This window comes from Chelonia mydas, chromosome 5 (assembly GCF_015237465.2).
Source record: "Chelonia mydas isolate rCheMyd1 chromosome 5, rCheMyd1.pri.v2, whole genome shotgun sequence".
NCBI lineage: Eukaryota > Metazoa > Chordata > Testudines > Cheloniidae > Chelonia > Chelonia mydas.
In genome coordinates, this window is record NC_051245.2 from 16,437,025 (window position 1) to 16,464,308 (window position 27,284).

General features: G+C 44.0%; 1 protein-coding gene across 5 annotated transcripts in view; it reads left to right on the forward strand.

Annotated features, from left to right (window-relative positions):
- The first annotated feature begins 8,922 nt into the window (after positions 1–8,922).
- SMAD4 (SMAD family member 4) overlaps positions 8,923–27,284 on the forward strand; it is a 31,240-nt gene continuing 12,878 nt past the window's right edge. The window contains exons 1-5 of one of the 5 annotated variants that reach the window (XM_043546702.1): positions 13,635–13,767; positions 14,226–14,509; positions 25,249–25,617; positions 26,288–26,462; positions 26,923–26,952. In XM_043546702.1, coding sequence (XP_043402637.1) covers positions 25,369–25,617; positions 26,288–26,462; positions 26,923–26,952 — 454 coding nt within the window. In that variant the 5' untranslated portion in view covers positions 13,635–13,767; positions 14,226–14,509; positions 25,249–25,368. Of the gene's footprint in view, positions 9,273–10,512; positions 10,669–13,634; positions 13,768–14,225; positions 14,510–16,002; positions 16,184–25,248; positions 25,618–26,287; positions 26,463–26,922; positions 26,953–27,284 lie in introns of those variants that run through there. The other 4 variants (XM_043546704.1, XM_037902518.2, XM_037902519.2 and 1 more) reach the window with 4 other exon arrangements.

Below are 27,284 nucleotides of genomic sequence, written 5' to 3' on the forward strand. Positions count from 1 at the left end.
TATTCCAGCAGCATCTTCATCAGTACCAAATACAAATGTAAAATAATCTCTCTACTCCTATTCGAGATTCCTCAGTTCATGCATCCAAGGATTGCATTAGGCTTTTTGGTCACAGTGTCAGCCTCTGAGCTCATGTTCAGCTGATTATCTACCATGAACCCCAAATCCTTTTCAGAGTCACTGCTTCCAAGAATGGATTCTCCCCGCCGCCCCCCATGTACATATGACCTAAATTCTATGTTCTTAGATTTATACATTTACATTTAACCATATTTGCTTGCGCCCAGTTTACCAGGCAACCCAGGTCACTCTTTATCAGTTACCTTTTGCCATTATTTACCACTTCCCCAATCTTTGTATCATCTGCAAACTTTATCAATGAGGATTTTATGTTTTCTTCCAGGTCATTGATAAAAATGTTAAATAGTGCAGACCCAAAAACCAATCCCTGCAGGACCCCACTCGAATCATACTCATTCAGTGATGGTTCCCATTTACAATGACATTTTGTGAAAAGTTAGCCATCTTTTAATCCATTTAATATGTGTCATGTTGATTTTATATTGTTCCAAATTTTTAATCAAAATGTGATGGGGTAGCGAGTTTAATGCCTTACAGAAGTCTAAGTACATTACATCAACACTGTTACCTTTAGCAACCAAACCTGTAATCTCTTAAAATAGAAATCAAGTTAGTTTGACAGGGTCTATTTTTTGTAAACCCATGTTGCTTGGCATTAACTATATTACCTTGCTTTAATTCTTTATTAATTGAGTCCAGTATCAGCTGCTCCATTATCTTGCCAGGGATCAATGTCAGACTGACAGGCCTATAATTACCTGCAGGTTTAAATTCTCATAAAGTATTTCCTGGAACTCCCCCGGTCCTTATGCTATTCGGGGCTCCAGGTTTCAGTTGTGAGTTGGGGGACTCGGAGCTTTAGCCTTGTGGGACAAGTCAGGGCCCAGGGCTTCTGCCATGTGGATTTCAAAATATTTACCGGAGCTTCACTGTGGACAGCTCCAGCTGAATTTAAGCCCTGATTGCTTGTTTATCTTTTTTTAAAATATTGGCACAACATTAGCTTTCTTCCAGTCTTCTGGAACTTCTCTACTGCTCCAATACTTATTGAAAATCAACATTAATGGTTCAGCAAGTGTCTCAGCCAGCTCTTTCAAAACTCTTGGATGGAAGTTACCTGCTGCTTTACTAGCTGCTGTTTTACATCCTCCTGAGATACTAAAGGAGTAGAAACCGTGTTATATGATATGCCTATATCATCTTTATAGCAATATGCAACAGAACACATCCCTGCTAGGAGATACTCACCATGGTTTGAGCTGGGGAGCAGTGCTGTAGCAAGGTGCTCCATAGCTAAGTGTCAATAAGCATTTCTTATTAAGGGTGTTTATTTGAATAATATAAGGCAGTTTTGAGACATCTTTCCTTTTCCACTGTGACCATTAATCTAATGGTGTATCAGCAACTTCTGTCATGGTGGCTGTAGGGGTGCCTCCTCCATGCCCACTGAACATCTTACCCTGCTTGGGAGGAGGTGGAAGAGGGCTGGGGTGGATATGTTCTGTGAGATCCTCCAGGCCACTATTGCCTCAGATTGCGATCAAAGGGCTTGGGGGTCCATCAGAACCCAACCATGGAGAAAGACCAAGAATAGAGATAGTGATTGCTGCGGGAGAGGCAAAGGGATTGAGAGGTGCATTGGAAAACATATCAGGACATAACAGGGTTGCTCAGGCAACAAACTTAAATGTTGCAGAATGTGGCTGACTGACAGGCCCATAGATCCCAGATTCAGCAGTCTTTCCAATCCTTGGAGAACTCCATGGCCACTGCTCCCCATAAACCATGTGGCACCTTCCTTAACCCTACTGGTCCAACCTGGGAGCGTTCGCAGCCTGTCCCTGCTTAGGGTGACCAGATCGCAAGAGTGAAATATCAGGACACACTGGGCGAGCGGGGGGGAGCCACAGGTGCACAGCCCCGACCAGAGCCATGAGAGGGGGCGCAGCCTAGGAAGCTGCAAGAGGGGTGTACGGCCCCTGCTGCAGCCCGCACCACAAGCCACAGGGCAAGGACTCAAGGACTCCTGGCCCCAGCTCCAGCCCCCAGCAGAGGCCACGGGGACAGGGGCACAGATTTCTCCTCCCTCCCAGTGCCCTTCCCCACAGCCCCACCACCACAACTAAACAATGCCCCACGCAGACCCCCCACTGCCCAGTGCCCTGACACACAAAGATCTCCCCCACTGCCCAGCACCCCTCAACAGGCCCCCACTGCCTAGCACTCACTCCATCACACTTTGCCCCCTTCCCTGGCCGCACTCACCAGCCCTGCTGGGAAGTTTCTAGCTCCTAGGGTCAGAGCGGCGAGGGGGGGGGTCTCCAGACTCTTTACGTGCTGTGCCCGCCACAAGCATGAGCTCCGTGGCTCCCATTGGCTGGGAAAAGCACCAATGGGAGCTGCTGGAGGCGTGGAACGGGGCTTGCAGGCCCCGGCAGCACGCAGAGAGCCCCTTGCCCCCCCCCGCCCTGACCCTAAGAACCAGAGGGACCTGCCGGGGGGTGAGGTGGGGAGTCCCAGCAGTGCTTATCTGGGGCAGCTCCCAGGAAGCATCTGGCAGGTCCCTCTGGCTCCTACGGTTGGGTGGGGTGGGTGGGTAGGTGGGTGGGGTGGGAGGGCGGAGGGCTCTCTGCCCGCTGCTGGTGCCTGCAAGCCCCGCCCCCACAGCTCTGATTTGGCAGGAGGGAGCCGGTGCAGCATGCATCTGTGCCCAGGGGCGCCTGCATTGCTGGCTCCTGCCGGCAGGCGGGCGCGTGCACCACTGGGGGCTGCCCCAGGAAGTGCCACCACGCCAGCCCCGGGACTTTGGCAGTGATGGTAAGAGGTCCATCCCTGATATTGGGACAAAGGGCGTCCCGACCGATATGAGGTTGGGATGCTGGACAAATGGGTTAAAATCGGGACTGTCCCAATCGGGACGTCTGGTCACCCTATCCCTGCTCCAGAGGGCTGGGGTGAGTTTGGCACATGGAGCCAGGGCTGTGGCCTATTGCATTCGAAAGTTCTGAAGCCACTGTCCATCATCCCAAACCTGCATTATGATGCAATCCCAGCAATTAGTGCTTGTTTCTCAGGCTCAGAAGCAGCACCACCAGATGTGGAGCTGCTCTGTGAATGCCAACACCAACATGGCTTTTTTCCCCCACTACATCCATCAGGATCCAGGTATGGTACTCAAATATCTCCACATCTTCCTCATCACAGGTCCGCTTGTAGCAATACTCCCTCAAGCTCTGTGAATTGTATGTCCTGTATCAGCAACATGCATGAGCATCGGGCTGAACTTTGCAGGGTCCATGCTTCTGTCAGAGAGATGGCCGAGACCGAAAAGTGCCCTGTGGGCGTTTTAAAAATTATAGAATATCAGGGTTGGAAGGGACCTCAGGAGGTCATCTAGTCCAACCCCCTGCTCAAAGCAGGATCAATCCCCCACTAAATCATCCCAGCCAGGGCTTTGTCAAGCCTGACCTTAAAAATATCTAAGGAAGGAGATTCCACCACCTCCCTAGGTAAGGCATTCCAGTGTTTCACCACTCTCCTAGTGAAAAAGTTTTTCCTAATATCCAACCTAAACCTCCCCCACTGCAACTTGAGACCATTACTCCTTGTTCTGTCATCAGCTACCACTGAGAACAGTCTAGATCCATCCTCTTTGGAACCCCCTTTCAGGTAGTTGAAAGCAGCTATCAAATCCCTCCTCATTCTTCTCTTCCGCAGACTAAACAATCCCAGTTCCCTCAGCCTCTCCTCATAAGTCCTGTGTTCCAGTCCCCTAATCATTTTTGTTGCCCTCCGCTGGACTCTTTCCAATTTTTCCACATCCTTCTTGTAGTGTGGAGCCCAAAACTGGACACAGTACTCCAGATGAGGCCTCACCAATGTCGAATAGAGGGGAACGATCACATCCCTCAATCTGCTGGCAATGCCCCTACGTATACATCCCAAAATGCCATTGGCCTTCTTGGCAACAAGGGCACACTGTTGACTCATATCCAGCTTCTCGTCCACTGTAACCCCTAGGTCCTTTTCTGCAGAACTGCTGCCGAGCCATTCGGTCCCTAGTCTGTAGCGGTGCATGGGATTCTTCCGTCTAAGTGCAGGACTCTGCACTTGTCCTTGTTGAACCTCATCAGATTTCTTTTGGCCCAATCCTCTAATTTGTCTAGGGCCCTCTGTATCCTATCCCTACCCTCCAGAGTATCTACCTCTCCTCCCAGTTTAGTACCATCTGCAAACTTGCTGAGGGTGCAATCCACACCATCCTCCAGATCATTTATGAAGATATTGAACAAAACCGGCCTGAGGACCGACCCTTGGTCACTCCACTTGATACCAGCTGCCAACTAGACATGGAGCCATTGATCATTACCTGTTGAGCCTGACGATCTAGCCAGCTTTCTATCCCCGTATAGTTCATTCATCCAGCCCATACGTCTTTAACTTGCTGTCAAGAATACTGTGGGAGACCATGTCAAAAGCACATTATGGGATGTGGAAAGTATTATGGGCTGGATAAAGTGGCATGGTGGAAACTTGACCCCTAATACCCAGAAATCCCTGGACAAATCACTACTATCCCACGGTAGTGAGGCAGAGTGGCCTCCTGCCAAGCCTGAGGGGATGGGGCTGCTCTCTGCACCTGGGTGGGTGCAGCCAGGCCGACCCCACCCCTCGCGTTGGAAGTTAAGAGGTGGGACAAGAAGTATAAGAGGTGGGGCCTCCAGCTCAGTTGGAGAAGAGCCCGGGAAGGAGACAGATGCCTCTTGCTTGCTGCAGGCTTACGGCTGAACCAGGCCGTGGCCTGCCCCCAGAGGAGATTGAGTCTGGAGAGGAGCATCTGGGATGGCCGAATAGCCTAAGGAGATGGAGGACCCCTGGATGCCGAAGCCCCTCCCTGGATTATGGTAGGAAGCAGGCCAGGGAAACCAGACTTTAGTCTGGTTTTGCTGTCGTTGCTTGAGTTGGCGGGTTTCACTGGGATCCCTGCTGACCCATTGGTGAAGCCCTCTGCCACTGGGACCTGGTGGAGTAGGGTGGGCCTGGGTCCCCCTACACCCTGCTGCCAGCCCCACCCCTGGGCTGGCAGCCTCCCCATCTTAGGCTGCCGCCCCATCTGTTTGCCTATCTATCTGCCCTGCCTGAGGCCATAGCCCCCCCAGACTGCTTGCAGCTCTGCCTTGCCTGAGGGCCAGGGCCCCATACATTGTAGCCCTTGATTTGCTAATTCCTCCTGCAACTGGGCTGACCTCCCAGTGAGGCAGAGTGACCTCCCTCCAAGCCAAAGGGGGAGGGAGGACCGCTAACCCACTACACCCACAAAGCACTGTGAAATGTCCCAAAAGGCACTGCGCTGGAGGATGGCAAGGAGCACACTGATACCTACCTACCTCTGGTGCATCACACTGTGTACTGAGGCAAGCACTCCTAGTAAGTATGGGCAGCGCCAACGCAACCAGCCAAGTGTGCGTGCACTCAAGTAATATAAAAACTTTGGTGGTGGTACACCAACATAACTTGTGTCAACCCAACTTCGTGGTGTGGATATGGCCTAAGTATTGCAGGATCAAGCCCTCAGAAAATGAGAATGTCTTTGTTAAAAGAAATAAAAGCTTCTAGTTTAAGAAGCTTTGTGTGGGAGGGAAGGAAGTTTGCTTCATTTAATAGTGGTTAACACTATTGTCTGCAAACCTTAGCATAATTTTTTTTAAAATTATCTGTACAGAAACTCAGTTCTGGATGTTATTCCTTGCATTATGCATTTTTATGTTCTTTTATTATGCTCATCACCATAGCAACTGGGCACCTTGCATTTTAAAATCAAGTTACAAAGTAAGGATTAAACCCGGCCTTGGTTAGCACAGAGAGGTGATAGGGAAGTGCTGTTCTGTGTTCTCTGCCAAAAGACTCTTCCTGTCCAACACAGGAGTCCATGCGACAGAGAGGGCTGAGGATGTGCTCTCTAAAGCTCACTTTGCTGCTTCTCTGAGCTGGGGCAGTGTACGGCAAACAAATTAATAACTGATACTCAGTTCCAGCATGTCTCTGTCTCCCACAGAAATTGTAGAGGCACAACAGGGTGACAGACTAAAATCCAGAACATTCCTGGGGAAAAGATCTGAGAGAAGAAGAAACAATCACTGTCAGGACCCTCATTCACCCCTCCACTGTAAGGACCCTCATTCACCCCTCCACTGTCCAGAAAAAAATAAACAGCTCCTTATGGGTTTCAGACTGTGGCTGCTGACAGATCTAATAAAATCAATATGATCACCTTCCCATTGTCCATTATCTCCTTTGAGCAATCAATCACAGGTATTTCTGTGCCTGAAACCTAAGTGGCATGGTGTTGGCAAGTATGCAAACTCACCAGCCATGGGTAGAAATATCAAGTCTAAACTACAGAAGTCTTCAAAACCCTTTCTTCAGGGCTTGCTTTGTTTCCAAAACACAAACTGGATTACAACCACACAGGACTTTCCAGCTAGGAAGGAAAGGGATACACACCCTTTCCAGAGGGCAGTCCCAGCATCCACCAGCTGTGAGGGGAGAGAATACACATATACACCCTTCCTCCAGAGGAGTCCTTCCAAACTATTATGGTAAGACCTACTTTCAGGTTTCCCGAAATCTGTGTCCTGGTGGGCTGTCCCCTCCAAATAGCAGGAGGCCTTAAGAATTCCCATGGGCCACATGCTTGCTCCTAGTCATGTAAGCTGCAACTATAGCTCCTGAGTATAAAGGTCCCAACAAGGCCTGTAATAGGCATACTGGGACACACGTATGTGCTCTAAGGCCCCATGCCCTTATACACAGGGACTGCAGAAATATAGACGATGCGGGCATTGCTCTATTACTATATATTATAGCCCTGCCCCAGAAAATGAGAGGTTCAAACAGGGATAACTGGAGGGACTGTCGATGGGAAATGATGGCTCTTTGCACAAGGGTCTCACCCATATCTCCCAAGCCTCAGGCTTTCAACAGAATGTCAGGCTTTTGAGAGACTCTTCAGATACAGGGGTGCTTCCAGAATCTCAGGGCTTTTGACTGTGCAAGTGCAAAAAGAGAGTGAAAAGCTGAGAAACAAACCAAAAAGAAAAGGAGTACTTGTGGCACCTTAGAGACTAACAAATTTATTTGAGCATAAGCTTTTGTGAGCTACAGCTCACTTCATCGGATGCATACTGTGGAAAATACAGTATCTCCCCACTGTATTTTCCACAGTATGCATCCGATGAAGTGAGCTGTAGCTCACGAAAGCTCATGCTCAAATAAATTGGTTAGTCTCTAAGATGCCACAAATACTCCTTTTCTTTTTGCGAATACAGACTAACACGGCTGCTACTCTGAAACCAGACAAAACCAGAGAGCTCTATCCTGTTTAGGGAGACTACACTGAAGGCAGTTCTTGTGACCTGTCATTACCTACATATCTTTAAAGTAGCCAGGATATACCATTTTCCTTGACTTAAAAACATTAATTTGCTGTAGACTTTACTGAGTCAAATGGCAAAAGCAAGCTGAGATGGGGGATGAGTGGAGAGAGGGAGGAGAGAAAGGGGTTGAAGGATTGCAGCAAGAGAAGAATTTCAGGCTTTTAAATTTCCAGCTGAAGGTGGGTGTATGTAGTTTCGCTGTTGCCTTGGACTGACATCATGGCCTGCTGTGCAGGATGGCATCAATGATCCCCAACAACTGCTTGACCCACCCCCTGTTTAGCTCTGCCGGCCTGAGCAAGAGAGGATGTGTCTGGACCAGTTTGCAAGGTGCTGGCCCAGCCCCCCAGTTAATCTGTCTATCTCCCCTCCTGCCAACTCAGGCAAATGGTGCTCTCTGTCCTCTCTCCCCTATGGGTGTGAAATAAGAGCAGACACCCTGATTTTCCCTCAGCACCCCAGCTCCACAGCCTGATCCCCCCAGATACAGAACCAGAGCAGTAGCCGCCACACAGACATGATGCCCCCCTACAGCAGCTAACAATCCCCACCAGCAACAGGAGTCAGACAGGTGCCCTAATAACTGCTCAGAGTTCTGGGCCCCTGAGAACGGGAAAAGCCAAAGGAGATTGGTCAAACTGAACAGTCTCTACGTAAAAGAATAAATGGACACAAATCAGATGTCAAGAATTATAACATTCATAAACCAGTCGGAGAACCCTTCAATCTCCCTGGTCACGCGATTACAGATATGAAAGTTGCGATATTACAACAGAAAAACTTCAAAACCAGACTCCAGCGAGAGACTGTTGAATTGGAATTCATTTGCAAATTGGATACAATTAACTTAGGCTTGAATAGAGACTGGGAATGGCTAAGTCATTATGCAAGGTAACCTATTTCCCCTTGTTTTTTCCTACCCCCCCTCCCCCAGACGTTCTTGTTAAACCCTGGATTTGTGCTGGAAATGGCCCACCTTGATTATCATACACATTGTAAGGAGTGATCACTTAAGATAAGCTATTACCAGCAGGAGAGTGGGGTGGGGGGAGAGAAAACCTTTTGTAGTGGTAAACACCCATTTTTTCATGGTTTGTGTGTATAAAAAGATCTTCTGTGCTTTCCACAGTATGCATCCGATGAAGTGAGCTGTAGCTCACGAAAGCTTATGCTCAAATAAATTGGTTAGTCTCTAAGGTGCCACAAGTACTCCTTTTCTTTTTGAGATTGGAAAGAACATTCACTTTTTCCCCCTACGGCGGGGACAGAAACCACAACATTAAAATATCACCCATACAACAAAAGCACCCGCCCGCCTGCATGGAAATGTTATCCGGCGCTTTGCTACCTTAGAGACGGTGGTTGCCTCTACGCGCATGCGCAAAAAATACAAGCGCTCCGGAGTGATGGTGGAAGCAGGAGGGGGACTCCCTGCTGTGGCGGGGTTGCCCGGATGTTGCGCATGCGCGGAGGCAGCTGGACGTGTCGGCGGCGGCGGCGGAGCGGCAGCAGCTGCAACAACAACACGGCGGAGGCGGCGGTAACGGGGCGGCTGGATCCTTCCCTCCCCCGCTCCGGAGGCCCGTGAGCGCCTCCTCCCCCACCCAGCCGGGGCCGCCCTGAGGAGACAGGCCGCGCCGCCCGAGGGCCTGGCCCCTGGCTGAGGAGGAGGCGCACCAGGGGCCGCCGCACCGGGGCGGGGGGAGCAGGGGGGGCTCGGGCCCGCCGCGGCCCAGCCGAGCCTGGAGAGCCCAGGTAACGCCCGCCCCGGGTTGTGACCAATCAGACACCGCCTCCCCCTTGAAAGTGCTCCCCGCCCCCACTCCGAGGTAGCGCGGGTCCCCCTCAGGTCCCCCCCCCCCCACCCCTCGCTCGGAGGCTTTCTGCGCGCTGTGGCTGCTTGTCCTGGGGTGGGTGCGCGCCCCCGCGTGGGGGAGGGGCGCTCTTCAGCCTCCCCCCGAGGTCTCTTCTGCCTGCTGCGGCGTGGCCCTCCCCAGGGTTCCCCCTTTGGCGGGAGGGGAGAGCCCCTGGGGCGCCACCCAGCAGTAACGGGCCGCCCCCCTTCTGCGGAGTTCCCAGGACTGCGGCCAGGGGACCCTTCCACCCGCACCTAGGTCCTGGTGCTGATCCCACTGCAGGATTGGGGCGTTAGGAGAGCATCCTTCCTCCCTGCTTGCTCCCTTTTCCCTCCTCCGCTCCCTCCAGTTTACAAGTGTCCCCCCCCCATTTTCTTGCCCCACTTATTAGGCTCCTCTCTCTGAGCTCCCCCTATTGTAGGAGGGTGCCCAGCTTGTGCTGCACTCTGCTCCATTCCCCAGCTCCCTTATTCCCCCCCTCCCCCAGTGGCATAGAAGGTTTCTTTTCTTGAGTCTCCTGTTGATCAGTCTGTCCCCAGTTAAGCTCTTCCACCATCCTCATTATTGAAGTGCCTTTCCTGCCACTCTATTCTTTGATACTGTGGCCCACAGCTCTAGTTACACTTCTAAAACGTGGTGTGTGGGTTTTTTTTGTTTGTTTGGGGTTTTATCATATTTGGTTTCTGGCTCTGAGATTGAACAGATCTTGTTTTCTTTTATTCTAAATCATATTTTAGTTTATTTTTAAGGTGCCCAGAGGCCTTTATGCTTTGAAGATATTAAGCATACTAGGATCCTTGTGTGTTTTTTAACATAAAATCCTAATCCCCAATCAATTCTTTTTGTGTGTATGGGTCCCTGTAAACTAGGTAAAGTTGTTTTCAAAGTCTGACTATTCTATTTATAAATAGTTATACTAAACTACAAAATTAATGTAATGAAAAGGGAGGCAGCTTATCCTTCTTACCCTCCTTCTGGCCATCATCTTGTTTTGGCTAGATGATTGTTGGAACAAGGCTTTCTTCCACTTTACAGTCATGAACCTATTTTGATTTTTGATTTCTTTGTCTTACAGGCATGTATATGTATTTATTAAAAACAGTATTCATGCACAGAGCAAAGCTCTAAAGAAATCAGTACAAATGTCCCTGAAACTGATCAACATCTAGAATCAGTTTTATAAGTGGATAGGTTTAATTCAATTTACTTTATACAAGAAATAACACAACAGATGTTGAGAAATATCTGCATACTGTGGAGCAGAGCAACGGACCTGACTGCAAAGAATTTCAAAAGTACTGCACGTATTCTGAAAAATTCTTTTGGGGCTGGAATTTTCCATGCTTGGTCTCACCACAGAGGTGAAGATTTAAAAAAAAAAAAAAAAAGGGCTTGAGCTAACACAAAATACTATCCCTGTGCACCTTTCAGTACAGAACGCACATTAGCCAAGTACCCATGGCTATGGTATCAAGGCATTAAATAAAAATATAAAATTACACTAAATCTGTCCATAAGAGTTTACTCTTCCTTCTGTTATTTGGTTCAGTCAGCATTATTTTTTCTATTTATGAGATTTTTGCCAGGTTATTGTTCAATCCTTATTGAAGGAAGGCTTTTGCAAAAAGGTGGGTTTATATTGTGCTCTGAAAACCGTCTGCTTTGGGCTTCCTTTGTTCTGTGTTAAGGAGTTCTACATCTTAAGGCCCTCTGCTGAGCATGTCCTTTCCTTGGCTCCTGAAATTCTCACTCTGGCCTCCGTCAGTGAGAGAGAGTGAGATAGAGGTGTGATGGTGGAGCGGGTAATGTGCTCAGCTACAATCCTGAAGGTCATGGGTTCAAGTCTTGATTGATTTCACACTGAAAGGCAACTTCTAGTTCACCCGGTTGCAACATAGGTACCTGAGCCTTTGTGTTAGGGCCTATCAAAGGCAGTTGGATGCAATGCTGGCCCCATCACTCCCTTGTATATGGTTGGCTATGAAACTGACAAGCCTTAACCGGTCACCCCATGAACTATAGGCTTGGGGAAACTTTTATTTGACTCTATCAGTGGTAGCATTCCTTGTGAACACAGATGTCTGAGTAAAAAGAAAAGGAGTACTTGTGGCACCTTAGAGACTAACCAGTTTATTTGAGCATGAGCTTTCGTGAGCTACAGCTCACTTCATCGGATGCATAGCCTCTCCATCTGTGTTTCTAAGGGCTTGTCTACACTTACAGTGCCATTATAGCTCTTAGTGAAGATGCTGTTTACACCAACAGGAGAGCTTCTCCTGTCAGTGTAGGTACTCCACCTCACCAAGAGGCGGTAGCTATGTCAGTGGGGGAAGCCCTCCCATTGACATAGCGCTGTCTAAATGGTGGGGTTAGGTTCGTATAACTACATTGCTCACGGGTGTGGAATGTCTATGCCCTGGAGCAAGGTAGTTATACTGACATAGGCTTTGTCTACACTTGGAACTTAAGACAGTCTGGTCCTAGCTCATTGAGGGCCTCAAAGATTAGGTGTAGGTCTTTGAAACGAATCCAATTTGAACGGCGGCCCAGAGGAATATGCAGCGCCCCAGCATTATGTGTGATCATTAGGGCCCTACCAAATTTCTGGTCCATTTTGGTCAATTTTATGGTCATAGGAATTTAAAAATAATCAATTTAATGATTTAAGGTATTTTAGATCTGAAATTTGACAGTGTTGGAACTATAGGGGTCCTGACCCAACTCTGAAGGCAGCAGCACAGAAGTAAGGGTGGCATGGTATGGTATTGTCACCCTTACCTCTGCGCTGCTGCTGCTGGCAGAGCACTGCCTTCAGAGCTGGGCACCTGGCCAGCAGCCACCACTCTCCAGCCACCCAGCTCTGAAGGCTGCGCAGAAGGTGATCCCCCTACAATAAGCTTGTGACTCCCCCCCCCCCCCCCCCCACAACCCTCTGTTGGGTAGGGAGCCCCATTTTGAGAAATGCTGGTCTTCCCATGAAATCTGAATAATATAGGGTAAAAGTACACAAAAGACCAGATTTCATGGGTTGGGGACACCAGATTTCACGGCCCATGACACCTTTTTCATGGCTGTGAATTGGTAGGGCTCTAGTGATCATCTTCCTTCCCTGACAAAGTCAGGCTGTTGTATGTAGTACAAATTGGAGTTTATTTGGCCTTTACAAGTCCTTAAGAATAATGGCTGGCTGGAGGGGAGGGGAAATTGAAACACAAAAACTTAGATTAATATAACTTTAAAATGTGATTCTAGTCTGAAAAAGACTATATAAACATGGTACCTATTCATCAAATCTTTTCCATATATGTATTTGATTCATTGCTGTTATCTTAGGTGACAGAGTGAGGGTTGGTAGTTTTTTGTCTACTATGTCTGCTAACCTTGCAGAAGTAGCACAGCTAAGCTAGATCCTTGTATATCATCAGTAGAAAGGTTTACTGTGTTCCAATTACAGGGCCAATCTGTTACACTTGTAAAATGTTATTGAAAATAATAGGTGAGTACAGGTGGAGACTGAGAAAAACAAACAGATAAACTCTCTAAAGGCAGTTAAGACTTCAGATTTTGTTGTTTCACAAGAAAAAGAGGCGCTCTGAATTTTTGAACTGTCGTCTTCTGTTAATTAAATTAAGATGAAATATTATTGCTACTGGAATTTGTCTCAAAGCATTTCTCTGAGTTCCTCTTATTGTGTTTGGTACAATAGTGCAAAAGTTTATTTATTTTCTTTTGTGTTGTCCTTTAGTATAAGTGAATATGCAATTTCCGCCACCACCATCAGTGAGACAGTCAGAATTGATGTTGTTTAACTTAATTCAAATTGAAGAAAAATTCTAATGCCTAAAGAATATTATGGATAACATCCATCTACTGCTTGTCATATGTAGCCATGCCAGTCTAGTGCTATAGTAGTACTGCTTGCTGTTGCTAGTGTGTGCTGATTGTGCCAGTATCTACAAATCTGCTTGTTGTTGTTCCTCATTTAGGCAAGTAGAGAGAATTTGATGTGGTTGGGAAAGCATCCACACTTGGGGCCTTTGGGTATATCTGCACCAAGACATAAAGGGTGCTTTGTTGCATATTTATTTGTGGGCTTCACTTTATTAAGTTTATTGTGGAAACTCTCATTCTACCACTGCAGTAGTAGAAGACCATGAAACTAACATAATAACCAGTTAAAATGGAAAGTTTGATAACCAGCTGCTACAAATAAATAATATGTCAGTTGGAAGTTGAAAATAATTTTATTTTTTCCTTCCAGCTTTGTTTCTAAAGGACCAGAAATATTTACCCATGCAAATTTGCCATCCCTGAAGATACATTTTTGGGCATCAATTCTGGGAATTTTTTTCATCGTTGAAAGTTCCATCATAGTACACTCTAGATATTAGATTGTAAGTTTGTGTCTGTTTGATGATGTACGTCACGGTGGAGTCCAACCCTGTTGTGGCCTCTGGGTGCTCCTGCAATATAAATGTTAAATTACAAAATATATAGTTTTTGTAAAGCCTCGAACAATAAGAGATTAAAATGTTAGTCTTCAGTCACGGGGTGAAATCTGTCATGAAGTATATTGTGTCCACTAATGTGCTTGTCTTAGAATGTATTATAGAAACAGATCAAGTGGCTGATGATCAAATGATGATTTTTTTATCATTGCCTTCAGTGCTGTAGCCCGAGCAGAAACACAGTGTACTGTACATGGTGAATATCTCCATATACCTCCCAGTTGCCTGAAAGGCATCAGTAAGAGCCCGAAGTTGTAATCTTTTTATAGTAAAATTTGAAAATGTTTGAATTCATTTTGAAATCTTCTAAACCTAAAGTTAACCTATTTTAAAATCTCGAATAGGAAGCTCTGGATGATTCAGTGCACAATAACACGAGGTGTATCCAGTTGAAACTTGGCTTGCACACCATCTGCAAAGATAGTATCAAAGGGCTTGTCTACATTGCCTGCTGGATCGACAGGCAGCGATTGATCCAGCGGGGGTCGATTTATCGCGTCTAATCTAGACGCGATAAATCGACTGCCGAACTCTCTCCTGTCAATTCCAGTACTCCACCAGGGCAAGAGGTGCAGGCAGAGTCGATGGGAGAGCGTCGGCTGTCTACTTACGCAGTGAAGACACCACGGTAAGTAGATCTAAGTACGTCGACTTCAGCTACATGAATGACGTAGCTGAAGTCGTGTAACTTAGATCGATTTTCTCCCCCCCCCCCCCCCCCCCCCCCCCCCCAGTGTAGACCAGGTCAAAGTAATAAACCATCTTCCCCTCTAAAATCAAATTGTTTTTTGATACAGCAGCTGGTTATCAAATTGTGTATTTTAGCTTGGTTGATAAGTTAAAATGTTGCTTGTCTTCCTGACAAAATAATAGTTTTCAAACTTTCTAACTTTTGTGGCAAACAGCTTGCAATCTTTATTCTCCCTCTTAAATCAAATCAAACTATCTTTCAGTTGCAGCTGCTGCTAAAATGTCCCAGTTTGCAAAGCTCTAAAACTTGATACACAGCCTGCTATAGGTTGGCTGGAAAAATAAACTTCTGCTGGCCTTCTTGTCAAAGGATAAATAGTTCAATCATAGGCAATCTATCTGTAGCTGAAAATCTCAAACCCAGTCACAACAGATCTCTCTATTCAGAGCACTGACAGATAGCACATTCAAGCAAGGACTCTGCCTCAGCTATGCTTAGCAGTACACTTCTTCGAGGGCATTACTTTTGTAGCTGACATCAACTAGGCCCAATCCCTTAACATCTGGGAGTTTAGTTCAGTCACTCTGCTCAGCCCCTCCTCCTCTCTCTATTTATAGAGAGATCAGTACTTTTTGCTGTAGTCACACACACAGCCCCTTCAACCACCCTTTTCGCTGGCGCCTTAATGCTGCTGTGCCTGACGCTCAGTTTACCTCCCTTTCCTTGTCTGGCAGGCAGAAAACCTGATGCTTATAGTATTTCTGCTTGTCTCAGGCTGCTGGACAATAGGATTTTTCTCAGTCTGTGAAATTGTCACGGTTGTAATTTGGGCTAAAGGTCCTTTATAATTGATGGTTATATACAAGGAAAGAACACAGATTAACGTTGAGACCCCTGGTCAGGTATGAAAGTACTTGATTAGGATATGATTGAAACACATCAGAATGGAACCCTGGAACTGCCTTTTTACAAAGTAATTTTTCAGAGGAGAACCTCAATTTAAGGTTCCTAATTTAAAGGCTCAGACATCAGGAAATAAAAAGCTAAGGTTTTCATAGTTACGACTGGCTACATTGTAAGCATTGTGTTTTCAATCCTTTTCATTTTGGTTGGTTGGAGGCTGGGGGAGGGGGGGGGACTCAAATGTATGTCATAAAATATATCACTTCTGCACTGTGGTTGAATTGAGAACACTAACCCATTCATTTACTGAGCTAAATACAACTGTATTAGCTGTGCCATAAGAGCTTTGTCTGATATTCCAAGGTACAGATCATTTCTTTAGCACCTAGCTTGGGGTGGGGGGGGGAAGCTGCAGCTGCTGAAGTCCAATGTCAGATTGTACATTACCTTTGAATCTATATTAATATTGAGAAGATTGTTATTTAATAATTTTTTTCTGGTATAACAGGTTTTTTTCATCTATAACAGAGCAGGAGGGAAAACTAATTTGTGGTGTTGCACATTTAGTTCAAGAGATTAGACTGCCATTTATGGCAAACCCTTTCAGTCAATTTGTAATGTGGAGAGTGATCATTTATCTGAGACCTCGGTGGATTGAAATCTTGCTTCCAGAAATAAGACAAGAACTTTGGGCCAGATTTTTAAAAGGTATTTAAATGCGTAAATGTGCAGCTGGGCTCCTAGGCACCTATCTAAAGCTTTAAAAATGCCATTAAATTATGTTTTAGTTAGAAATGTATACTTTAGGATGAAATAATTATCTGAGAACCAAAAAAAAAAATACTGTTCAGTCAAGTCTTGCTGCAGCTTTCTCACCTTGGCTTAATCAGAAATCTGTTTCAATGTTAGCGATGTTATGAGACAGTTATTCAATTTGGCAGCATTTAGAGGGGATGAATTACCTCCTCTGAGACAGCTAAACATGCATCTTCCTGGCTGTTGGCCATTACATTGAAAATATAAGAATTTAATTTGGGTTCTAACTGTTTCAAACTTTAGCTCATATACTGTTACTATTCATTTCTGTGCATGGATCTAGATCAGCATATGGCTGTCTTCCTGCCTTCACTCTGCCCCTTCTGATCTTGGGGTTTTTTTTTTTTTCATTGTTGGCTCTGTTTTAAGAATATCTGCTAGTGATACTTTGGCAGTCTTGAGAGATGAGCACTATCTTTTTATATTTTACATTTAAATTGTATACTGGTAAAAGAACTGATAATAGTCACATTACATTTTTAGGGTTAAACCTTCAACTTTTGTATCACATTAATGTTGTACACTTGCCATTAAAAAATCTAGTGCTTACCTAGTATTTCTTCCTTGGAAGAGTTCTAATGTTAAATGCACAAGCTAATGTGAAGCATTTTCTTCCATTTGAACCAACTGTTGGGGAAAAACAAGTAACCCCTCTTCTCTTTTCACCATTTAAGTCCCTCAACCGGACAAAACCAAAAGTTAGAGTCCCGAGTTTGTCATACAGTATTGAACAAATATGAAACCTTTGTTTTTTCTTTTGGTTCATATGCAAGTGCATTGTGCACCACCACAACTACATTGAATTTAAGCTTCTTGCACATGTTTTCATAAATCCATCTCTCCCTTTTTATCCACTCTTAACTCTGTTCATGTCTATATTTGCTAGCAGCCCACACAGTGTGCCAGTCTTTATGTGATGTTTGTCTGCTTCTCCCACAAGCATCTTTGGACTTTTCCTGACCTGATCAGAAGGGGCGGTAGCCGTGCATAACTGATCTCTCCTGAAGACTCATTTTGGCTGTCATGCCTTCAGAAACTAATAGTCTGATTATGAGAAGATTGTAGTAACTTTGAAATAATATATATTTGAATTAAAATTTTTCTTACCCTGGCATTATCAGTTACATCTTGTTTGCTTTACTTTAATATTATTTCCCTTTTACCCAAATCTTTCTCTCTTCGTCGGTCTGTTTGTCTTAAAAACATGTAAACTCTTTGGGCAGGCACCATGTCTTCATTTGTTTAGAAAACACCTAGCATACTGTGGATGCTGTCAGTTATAATAAATAGTAATGAAGTGGGGGAACCTTGTGGCTGTTTGCCCACACCTTAGGGCAATTATCCAGTGGTATTTTAAATGGTCATATTTAATATTTTGGGTTTGTTTCTTGATTAAATTGACCTCTACACTGATGTGATTGGCTTAACCGCTAGTGTAAATCAGTTGTGTGATGTATGAATATTGGCCCTGAGTCTACCATCTTGCCCAAAGACATTTGTTGGACTGTTGATAACATGTATCTACTTCTGTTGCATCCTTCCTTAGCTTCTCATTTCCATCCTTAATATAATCTAGTTTTCCTTCACCAAGAGCACGTTCTTCCTTCTGTCGCTTTGGGCCAAACAATAGCTTGTCCTGCCTTAACAGTTATGTAGTATGGCTGATTTCTACTATCTGACAGGCATAATGTTCAGCTTTTTAAAACTAAGTCTGACAAAATGTTTGTGGATTGTATTTTTGTAAAAAGTGTTAAAGGTCATCTGTCAAGGCAAAAAGTGCCTATTTTTGCTTCCTTTTTGATATATGAAGAAGAACATGAAAGATTTTTAGATTTTACAGGTGTATGCTTCTCAAGCACTGGCAAATTAGTAGGTTTGTGACAATGAAAGAGAGGTTGAGGTTGGGCGGGAGGGATTTTTTTGTCATAATTTAAAACATTGTTTTTGGCTTTTTCATATACGTGGGGTAGTTTTTGTTTGTTTAATTTCAACACTCCTGTACTTCAGCTGAGGGTGTAAGCTCCCACTTCAGTTCTTCTCTGAGGAGTCCTTCAGTAAAAGCATGGAAATCATATCCTAATATTGCTAACATCAAAGCAGAAAAAGTTTGTTTAAAAACTAAACGAAACCTTTCATGCCCTCTTCAGAATGAAAAAGACAGAGGCACAAATATTCCCCCCCCCCCCCCCCCCCCATGACCACAGGATATGTCAAGGGGCTTCCTTTGTTGAAACTTCTTGATAATTCTGAGGCAGGGGTGGACAAACCTTTTGGCCTGAGGGCCCCATCAGGCTTCCGAAACTGTATGGAGGGCCAGGTAGGGAAGGCTGTGCCTCCCTAAACAGCCTGGCCCCCACCCCTATCCGCCCCGTCCCACTTACTGCCCCCCTCAGAATCCCCCACCCATCCAACTCCCCCTGCTCCTTGACCCCTGACCGCCCCCTCCCGGGACCCCCCCACCCCTAACTGCCCTCCTGGGACCCCACCCCCTATCCAACCCCCCCTGCTCCCTGTCCCCTGACTGCCCCGCCCCCTCTCCACACCCCAGGTCCCCCTGGGACTACCACGCCTATCCAACCCTCCCCTGTTCCCTGTCCCCTGACTGCCCCCCAGGACCCCCTGCCCCTTATCCAGCTCCCCCTGTTCCCTTACCATGCTGCTCAGAGCAGCAGGACTGGCAGCCAAGCCGGGTGGAGTCAGCCACACCACCATGTTGCTCGGCAGAAGGTTGCAGCCCCGCTGCCCAGAGCACTGGCGGCACAGTGAGCTGAGGCTGCAGGGGAGGGGGGACAGCAGGGGAGGGACTGGGGGCTAGCCTTCCCAGCCGGGAGCTCAAGGGCCAAGCAGGATGGTCTGGCCCATGGGCCGTAATTTGCCCACCTCTGTTCTAAGGCCTCATTTATGCTGGAGAATTTTGGTATATTAAATAACTCTCTCTTAAATGCTCAGCATGCTGCCAGTATTCAAAAGGCCTCATACCATTTTTTTTGTTCCTGCTTTGAGCAAGTCTAAACACTTGTTCTTCGCCCAGGCTAGCTTGTAGTATTACCTTCCTACCGTAGATAAGGAATACTGTCAGACTAGCTGGAATACTAATTTTCCCATCACTGTTCACTCCTTTGGGTGTTCTCTGGGTTGCTTTTTGTATTTCACTGTCCTGTGGTCAAGCTGACCAGAAGCACCCCATCTGCATAAATTGCACTCCTTTTCTGGGCCTCGCAACTTGACTGGCAATGAATTTTTCAGTAATTCACACAGAAAATCCTACCTCTGAGTGCTTGGCTTGGCCTCCATTTTGGGGTGATCTTATAGAAATGGCTGCTATTATCAGGGATATAGCACAGCAGTTGTTCTGGGAATTGGTTCCCAATGGACATTTTACTTGCACCAGCTTTGTGTGCACATGAGGATAATGGAAGTGAAACAGCACTGCAATGTAGACACTCAAACCATTACTAGCATTTTAATTATAGGCAATATAATTTCCATTGTAGATGGACCTAAATGCTTGCAAATTATATCTTTCTTGTTCAGATAACCTTTTTTTGGCAGAAGTATCCACAGGTATGAAAATGAGGAGGCACGTGGCACTTGCCTGCCGTTGTTAATTTTAAACAGCTGCCTCCTGCTTTGAATTTCTTTGCCTAGTTTAAAAGGATATATCACCCTTCACTACCTCAGTGTAGTCCTGAGTAGTAATTAGTGTTTCGTTCATTCGGGTGGAGAGAAGTGTGACAGTGGAATTTTCAGTTCAGTTTGACTTTTAAGGAAGGTTTTTGAAGAATTGGCTAGTAATAAATTTTTCAGTGGGACAGTAGTATCTTGGTTAGCTGTTTTTTCAATCTGTATTTTAAGTACTTAGCTATTGTTTCCCAAATCTAATTGGCTCCCAAAAAATGTTTTTTCCTTACTTGATACAGTACGTTTGTAGATATTGTATAAAACACTAGTTGTTACACTTCTTTCTTTTTACAAATGCAGACCTGTTAAAGTTGAGTTTTGAATTCCATAACTTAAGCATATTTAGTATCTCGTAGGGTTGCTAACTTTATATAGCTTCTATTTAGGGCTGATCTACACTGAAAACTTTACAGCTCTCAGGGGAGTTGATGTTGCTATGCTGATCTAAGCCCCGGTGTAAACAGTGCTAGGTTGACAGAAGAATTTTTGCATCAATTTAGCTGCCACCTCTTGGGGAGATGGATTTAACTACAGTGGTGGGAGAATCTGTAGTCAAGTGCTATAGCGGTGTGGCTGCAGTTGTGCCACCATAGTATTTTAAGTGTAGACATATTCTTAGAATTTTGTAGTTATGTGCAATACTGTGTTAAAAGCACTTTTTTTCTCAGCCCATATTATCCAAATGAATGATTTTAAAGCTTCATGCTCACAGCAGATGTTAAGCCAGGGGTCTCAAACACTCAGGGTTATTTTCTGCGGCCCGCCAGCTCCCCTCCCCCACCCCCTCCCAGCGTTTACCTAGAGCGGCTCCGGGTCGTCCTTCAGGATAGGTTGTAGATCCTTGATAATGCGTTGGAAACCTACTGACCGCTATTCCTACCTACATGCCTCCAGCTTTCACCCAGACCACACCACACGATCCATTGTCTACAGCCAAGCTCTACGATACAACCGCATTTGCTCCAACCCCTCAGACAGAGACAAGATCTCTATCAAGCATTCTTACAACTACAGTACCCACCTGCTGAAGTGAAGAAACAAATTGACAGAGCCAGAAGTGTTCCCAGAAGTCACCTACTACAGGACAGGCCCAACAAAGAAAATAACAGAACGCCACTAGCCGTCACCTTCAGCCCCCAACTAAAACCCCTCCAACGCATTATCAAGGATCTACAACCTATCCTGAAGGACACCCCATCACTCTCACAAATCTTGGGAGACAGGCCAGTCCTTGCCTACAGACAGCCCCCCAACCTGAAGCAAATACTCACCAGCAACCGCATACAACACAACAGAACCACTAACCCAGGAACCTATCCTTGCAACAAAGCCCGTTGCCAACTGTGCCCACATATCTATTCAGGGGACACCATCACAGGGCCTAATAACATCAGCCACACTGTCAGAGGCTCGTTCACCTGCACATCTACCAATGTGATATATGCCATCATGTGCCAGCAATGCCCCTCTGCCATGTACATTGGGCAAACTGGACAGTCTCTACGTAAAAGAATAAATGGACACAAATCAGATGTCGAGAATTATAACGTTCATAAACCAGTCGGAGAACACTTCAGTCTCTCTCTGGTCACTCGATTTCTGATCTCAAAGTGACTATCCTTCAACAAAAAAAACTTCGAAAACAGACTCCAACAAGAGACTGCTGAATTGGAATTAATTTGCAAATTGGATACAATTAACTTAGGTTACTTTTTATAATGAATCAATCATTCCCAGTCTCTATTCAAGCCTATTTCCCCTTGTTTATTCCCTCCGCGCCCCCCCCCCCCCCCCCCCCCATTCCTCAGACATTCTTGTTAAACCCTGGATTTGTGCTGGCAATGGCCCACCTTGATTATCATACACATTGTAAGGAGAGTGATCACTTTAGATAAGCTATTACCAGCAGGAGAGTGGGGTGGCGGGAGAGAAAACCTTTTGTAGTGATAAACACCCATTTTTTCATGGTTTGTGTGTATAAAAACATCTTCTATATTTTCCACAGTATGCATCTGATGAAGTGAGCTGTAGCTCACGAAAGCTTATGCTCAAATAAATTGGTTAGTCTCTAGGGTGCCACAAGTACTCCTTTTCTTTTTGCGAATACAGACTAACACGGCTGTTACTCTGAACTCTTTACCAATGTGTAAAAGTATTCAAATGCCTAAATATGTGGCCTGACTTTCAAAAGTGCTGAGCAGCCAGAAGCTTCTATTGACTTCAGTGGCTGCTGGTGGGTGGCTCAACACTTCTGAAAATCAGGCCACTTAAATGATTAAATAAGGATTCAAGGGCCTGATCTTATTCTCATGGAAGTCAGTAGCCAAATTCTTACTGACTTCAGTGGTGCAAGATCAAGTTCAAAGAGTATAATTTTCAGGCACTTATTTCTAAATGTTGGCTGTTATCTTTAGTCATTTAAGTATTTATTTAAGTTTTCAATTAGGTAGATTCACTTTATTATGTGTTTCTATCTGGAACACTACTTATTAAGGAGTAACTTGAATAGCTGAGAACATTTGACTGAGACTTTTTGGAAAATGGAGAAATTTCACGTCCAAAAGTGTGTTTTGAAAAACTCCTGAAAATGGACAGATGGGGAAAGGTATCTGACATTCTAATTCATTTGTATCAAGTTTGCTACAGAGCTTTGAATTCAAATTGAAATTGAAGAGAATAAATGTTGAACAGATAGAACAGTTATACTTTCATTAACTTATATATTTGTGCTAAATTCATAAAAGGAAAAAAATCACTCTTAATTTGTTTTTGTAATATGCAAAATATTGCTTCATGAAAATTTAAGCCTGCAGTATGAGGGCTGGTCTATGCTACAAAGTTAGGTCAACTTAACTACGTACCTCAGGGTTGTGAAAATTTTCATGCCCTGCGCAATGTAATCAAGCTGACCTAAGTTCCAGTGTAGACACTGCTAGGTTGACAGAAGACTCTTCTGTCTGTCTAGCTACTGCCTCTGAGAGGTGGGTTTGCTGCAGCAATGGAAAAACCTCATCTGTTCCTGTAGTAAGTGTCTACTACACTAAGATTGTGCTACTGTAGCATTTTAATGTAGCTATACGCTGAGTTTATAGCCTTCTCCATGGTCTTAGCTTGGCAGATGGCACACAAGTTTCCACCAGTGGAAGCTGTAGGGTAAACAGGACTCAGGCATTTTTTACCACCAAATCATCAAACTAGGTTTGGGTGATTTAGTGGTAGAAATACATGAGTTCTGTCTATGCTATAGCTACCAGTGGTGGAGTTGCAAAGGAGGGAATTGTCCCAGTTTTCTGGGGATACATGCAGCTTGAAGTTGCTAGGTCACTAAAGTTTATCAGCTTCCAGTAAGATGGCATGCTTAAACTTACATTTAAGTGCCCAGATGTTACAATTTGCAAGTCATTTTTTTGCGGTGGCAGGGGAGAAATGGGGGGTGTTTATCTTTAAATCTTTGAAGCTGGCATCGCTACTTTTTTTTTAAAGCTATTTTCCATGGATCCTCAATCAAAATGAAGTATCTGCTTGTTTAACCATTTTGGGACATGGATGTTTCTGTAGCAGTTTCTACAGAGTACCAGGATACATCTGTTTGATTTGGATAAACACACTTGCTAGTTGTTCAGTTGCATCACTGAATAGTGAAGTGGTGAACCAGTGGTATTTTAGCTATTTTAATTAGCCTTCCTGGGAATCATCCTATTTGGATGACTGGGAAAATTCAACTCCAAAATAATAGTATTTGGTTGCATGCTCAGTCAGACCATAGTGTGGTATCCTAAATTGTGTAAGTGTTTTCTTTAAAACCAGAAGGGCCAGAAACATAGAATCATAGAACTGGAAGGGACCTTGAGAGGTCATCTAGTCCGGTCCCCTCGACTCAAGACAGGACTAAGTATTATCTAGACCATCCCTGACAGGTGTTTGTCTAACCTGCTCTTAAAAATCCCCAATGATGGAGATTCCACAATCTCCCTAGGCAATGTATTCCAGTGCTTAACCACCCTGACAGTTAGGAAGTTTTTCCTAATATCCAACCTAAACCGCTCTTGCTGTAATTTAAGCCCATTGCTTCTTGTCCTATCTTCAGAGGTTAAGAAGAACAATTTTTTCCCCTCCCCCTTGTAACAACCTTTTATGTACTTAAAACCTGTTATGTCTCCTTTCAGTCTTGTCTTCTCCAGACTAAACAAACCCAATTTTTTAAATCTTCCCTCATAGGTCATGTTTTCTAGACCTTGAATCATTTTTGTTGCTCTTCTCTGGACTTTCTCCAGTTTGTCCACATCTTTCCTGAAATGTGGCACCCAGAACTGGACACAATACTCCAGTTGAGGCCTAATTAGCGCTGAGTAGAGCGGAAGAATTGCTTCTTGTGTCTTGCTTACAGTACTCCTGCTAATACATCCCAGAGTGATGTTTGTTATTTTGTAACAGCATATGGACGATACCAGTCACAGGAAGGAAACCTTGTCTATAAATTGCATACATACTTGATACATCAACTTTCTAATAGTAGTATCTCAGTTTTTTTTAACGATTTCTTTAACTTGGGGCAACTTATTCTTTTCCACTAAAAAGCTACTGGTAGTCTAGCAGCTTCTAACACTGGAAAATTTAATTCCAACAATTTATAATATTTGCTTACAGATCACAATCCAGTACATTTAATAATGGACATGTCTACCAAATACACGTAAAATTACCTGTTTCCGAACAATTTCCCCAACATTTATACCCACCCAATCTGTCTTTTGTTTAATCTTACTCATATGAGATACTACAAATCAGTCTTTCTGGCCCTCTTTTTCCAAATCAGAGCCCACTCACCCAAGGTTATTTGTCTACTCAGCGCCTTTTCTCATCAAATTATATATAGATATATGATCATTTTGTTGTCAAAACTGATTATAAATATATTTTTTTGTTTATAATAAAACGTTTTGTATGAAAGTTTCTATAAGATCTTCTAAACTTTCCACAGTATGCATCCAATGAAGTGAGCTGTAGCTCACGAAAGCTTATGCTCAAATAAATTGGTTAGTCTCTAAGGTGCCACAAGTACTCCTTTTCTTTTTGCGATACAGACTAACATGGCTGTTACTCTGAAACCTGTCTAAAAAGTTGAAACATAATGCCAAGGTACTGGTTTGTTGTAGTTAGTTTTGATATGCTGTTAAATTATCCATTGCTTTGATAACATGTTTATCACCTCCAAGCTGTGATGTATTAATGCTTTATGAAAACTCTTCTACAGTAGGTGTATTTTTCTTCCCTAGGTTTGCCCAAGACCCCGTGTGCCTGACGTTTTCTTTGATCATCTCTTGTTCGCTAGCCTGAAAATACAGCTTTAAAAAGGATTCCAGGCATATTTGATCTGCCAGAAAAAGCTGTTCCAAATGGACAATATGTCTATTACTAACACACCAACAAGTAATGATGCTTGTCTGAGCATTGTTCACAGCTTGATGTGCCATCGGCAAGGTGGAGAGAGTGAAACTTTTGCAAAACGAGCAATCGAAAGCTTAGTTAAAAAGCTAAAGGAGAAAAAAGATGAATTGGATTCTTTGATTACAGCTATAACTACAAATGGAGCTCATCCTAGTAAATGTGTTACAATACAGAGAACATTGGATGGAAGGCTTCAGGTTAGTCCAGATACAGACACGGATATTTTTTCTACATATACTAGTTGCGTGGTAGCAAAAGTGGGTGTAATAGGATTGGGGTGCACCACAGAGGCAGAGTGGCTCTATGGCATAATTTTCCCTGCCTTGGAGGCGATAGAAACCCATATGCAGACAGTTTGTTGGGTTTGCCCCCATAACATTTACCATTTTTCTACTAATACCTGTTTTTTCAAATGTACATGCCACAGGTTACATAGAAAGACCATTTCACATCCTGCTAAGGTATTAGCTTTTTAATCTAGAGATAAAATTCTACAGTTTCTCCCATAATTTTTATTGACAGACTTCTGGGAGGCTATGATTTGCAATTTCATATAACTTGTGAATTCCCACCACTTTTGTTGTGTTGGCCATTTTATTTTCAGTATCGCCTGTCACAGTCTTATACTTTCTCCTGGGAATAATTGCATTAGTTTAAATATCCACTGGGATTTCTTTTTGGATTCTTTCTATTGGATCCAGAGTTTTGGAGGATAAGTATTTTTAAAAACATAGCAGGAGAAATTTTTAGTGAAAGGTATCTGCTCGGTTCTAGCCAGCCTTATTCTGTTATTGGGAAATGAGGGAAAGTCATTTTTTATTTTTTCCCCAACTTTCCCAGTTGACTTTTGTGTCTTTAACTTTCTAGGTGGCTGGTCGTAAAGGGTTCCCACACGTGATCTATGCTCGTCTTTGGAGGTGGCCTGATCTTCACAAAAATGAACTCAAGCATGTTAAATATTGTCAGTATGCTTTTGACCTAAAATGTGACAGTGTCTGTGTGAATCCTTACCATTATGAACGTGTGGTGTCACCTGGCATTGGTAAGTAGTCTGTCGATTTAAAGTGGAACAGTGGAAGTAAAGTGTAAATATTTTTTCCTTATGTTCTAGAAAATGTAGACTTAAATAAAAATATGAGTGCATAATGACATAGTTAAAGACCAAGTATATTTTGAATTACTTTTACTTCTACCTTTTATTTATTGGAAATAGTTACTGAAGTTTAACTTTGGAATAAACTTGAGGCATAGGGATGAAATTTGCAGTTTTAGCCTTTCAGAACTGAATATGAAGTGGTATTTAGTTCATGTAAACTGTAGGAGAGTGATTTTAGTTTGCGTATTTCTGTGATGTCTTGGCATAGTGTGTGTAGTCACTAACCTCAAATTTCTGTTAGTTTGTGTATATTTATGAATTCAATGTATTGCAAGCTTGTAAATGCATTTCATGGTTTTTAAAGATATTTTTACTTTTTAAAAGATTCCTTTTTTCTTTTTAAAAGATCTTTCAGGACTGACCTTGCAGAGTTCTGGTAAGTAGTTAGTTGTTTATAATTGATAAAGATTTCTATGTAAAAAGAACTAGATTGCACTTTAAATAGCATATTCACAAATGTTCTCACATGCTGAGAGGGGGAGGGAAAGCAAGGATAGAAATGCACTTATTTCCTCTAGTTAGGAGACCTTTCAGAATAGTGGTACGTGAATCAATCTGGTGTGTGCATCAAAAAAGGTATAGCCTAAGCTTTCAACTTGCCTTTCGTCGTTGCTCTAGTTTCACTCATTTGTAACTTCCCCAAAACTCTCATTTGGAATCAGAGCAAGCATGGAAAGTTACAAGCCAAAAAGTTTTTTGTTTTTGTTT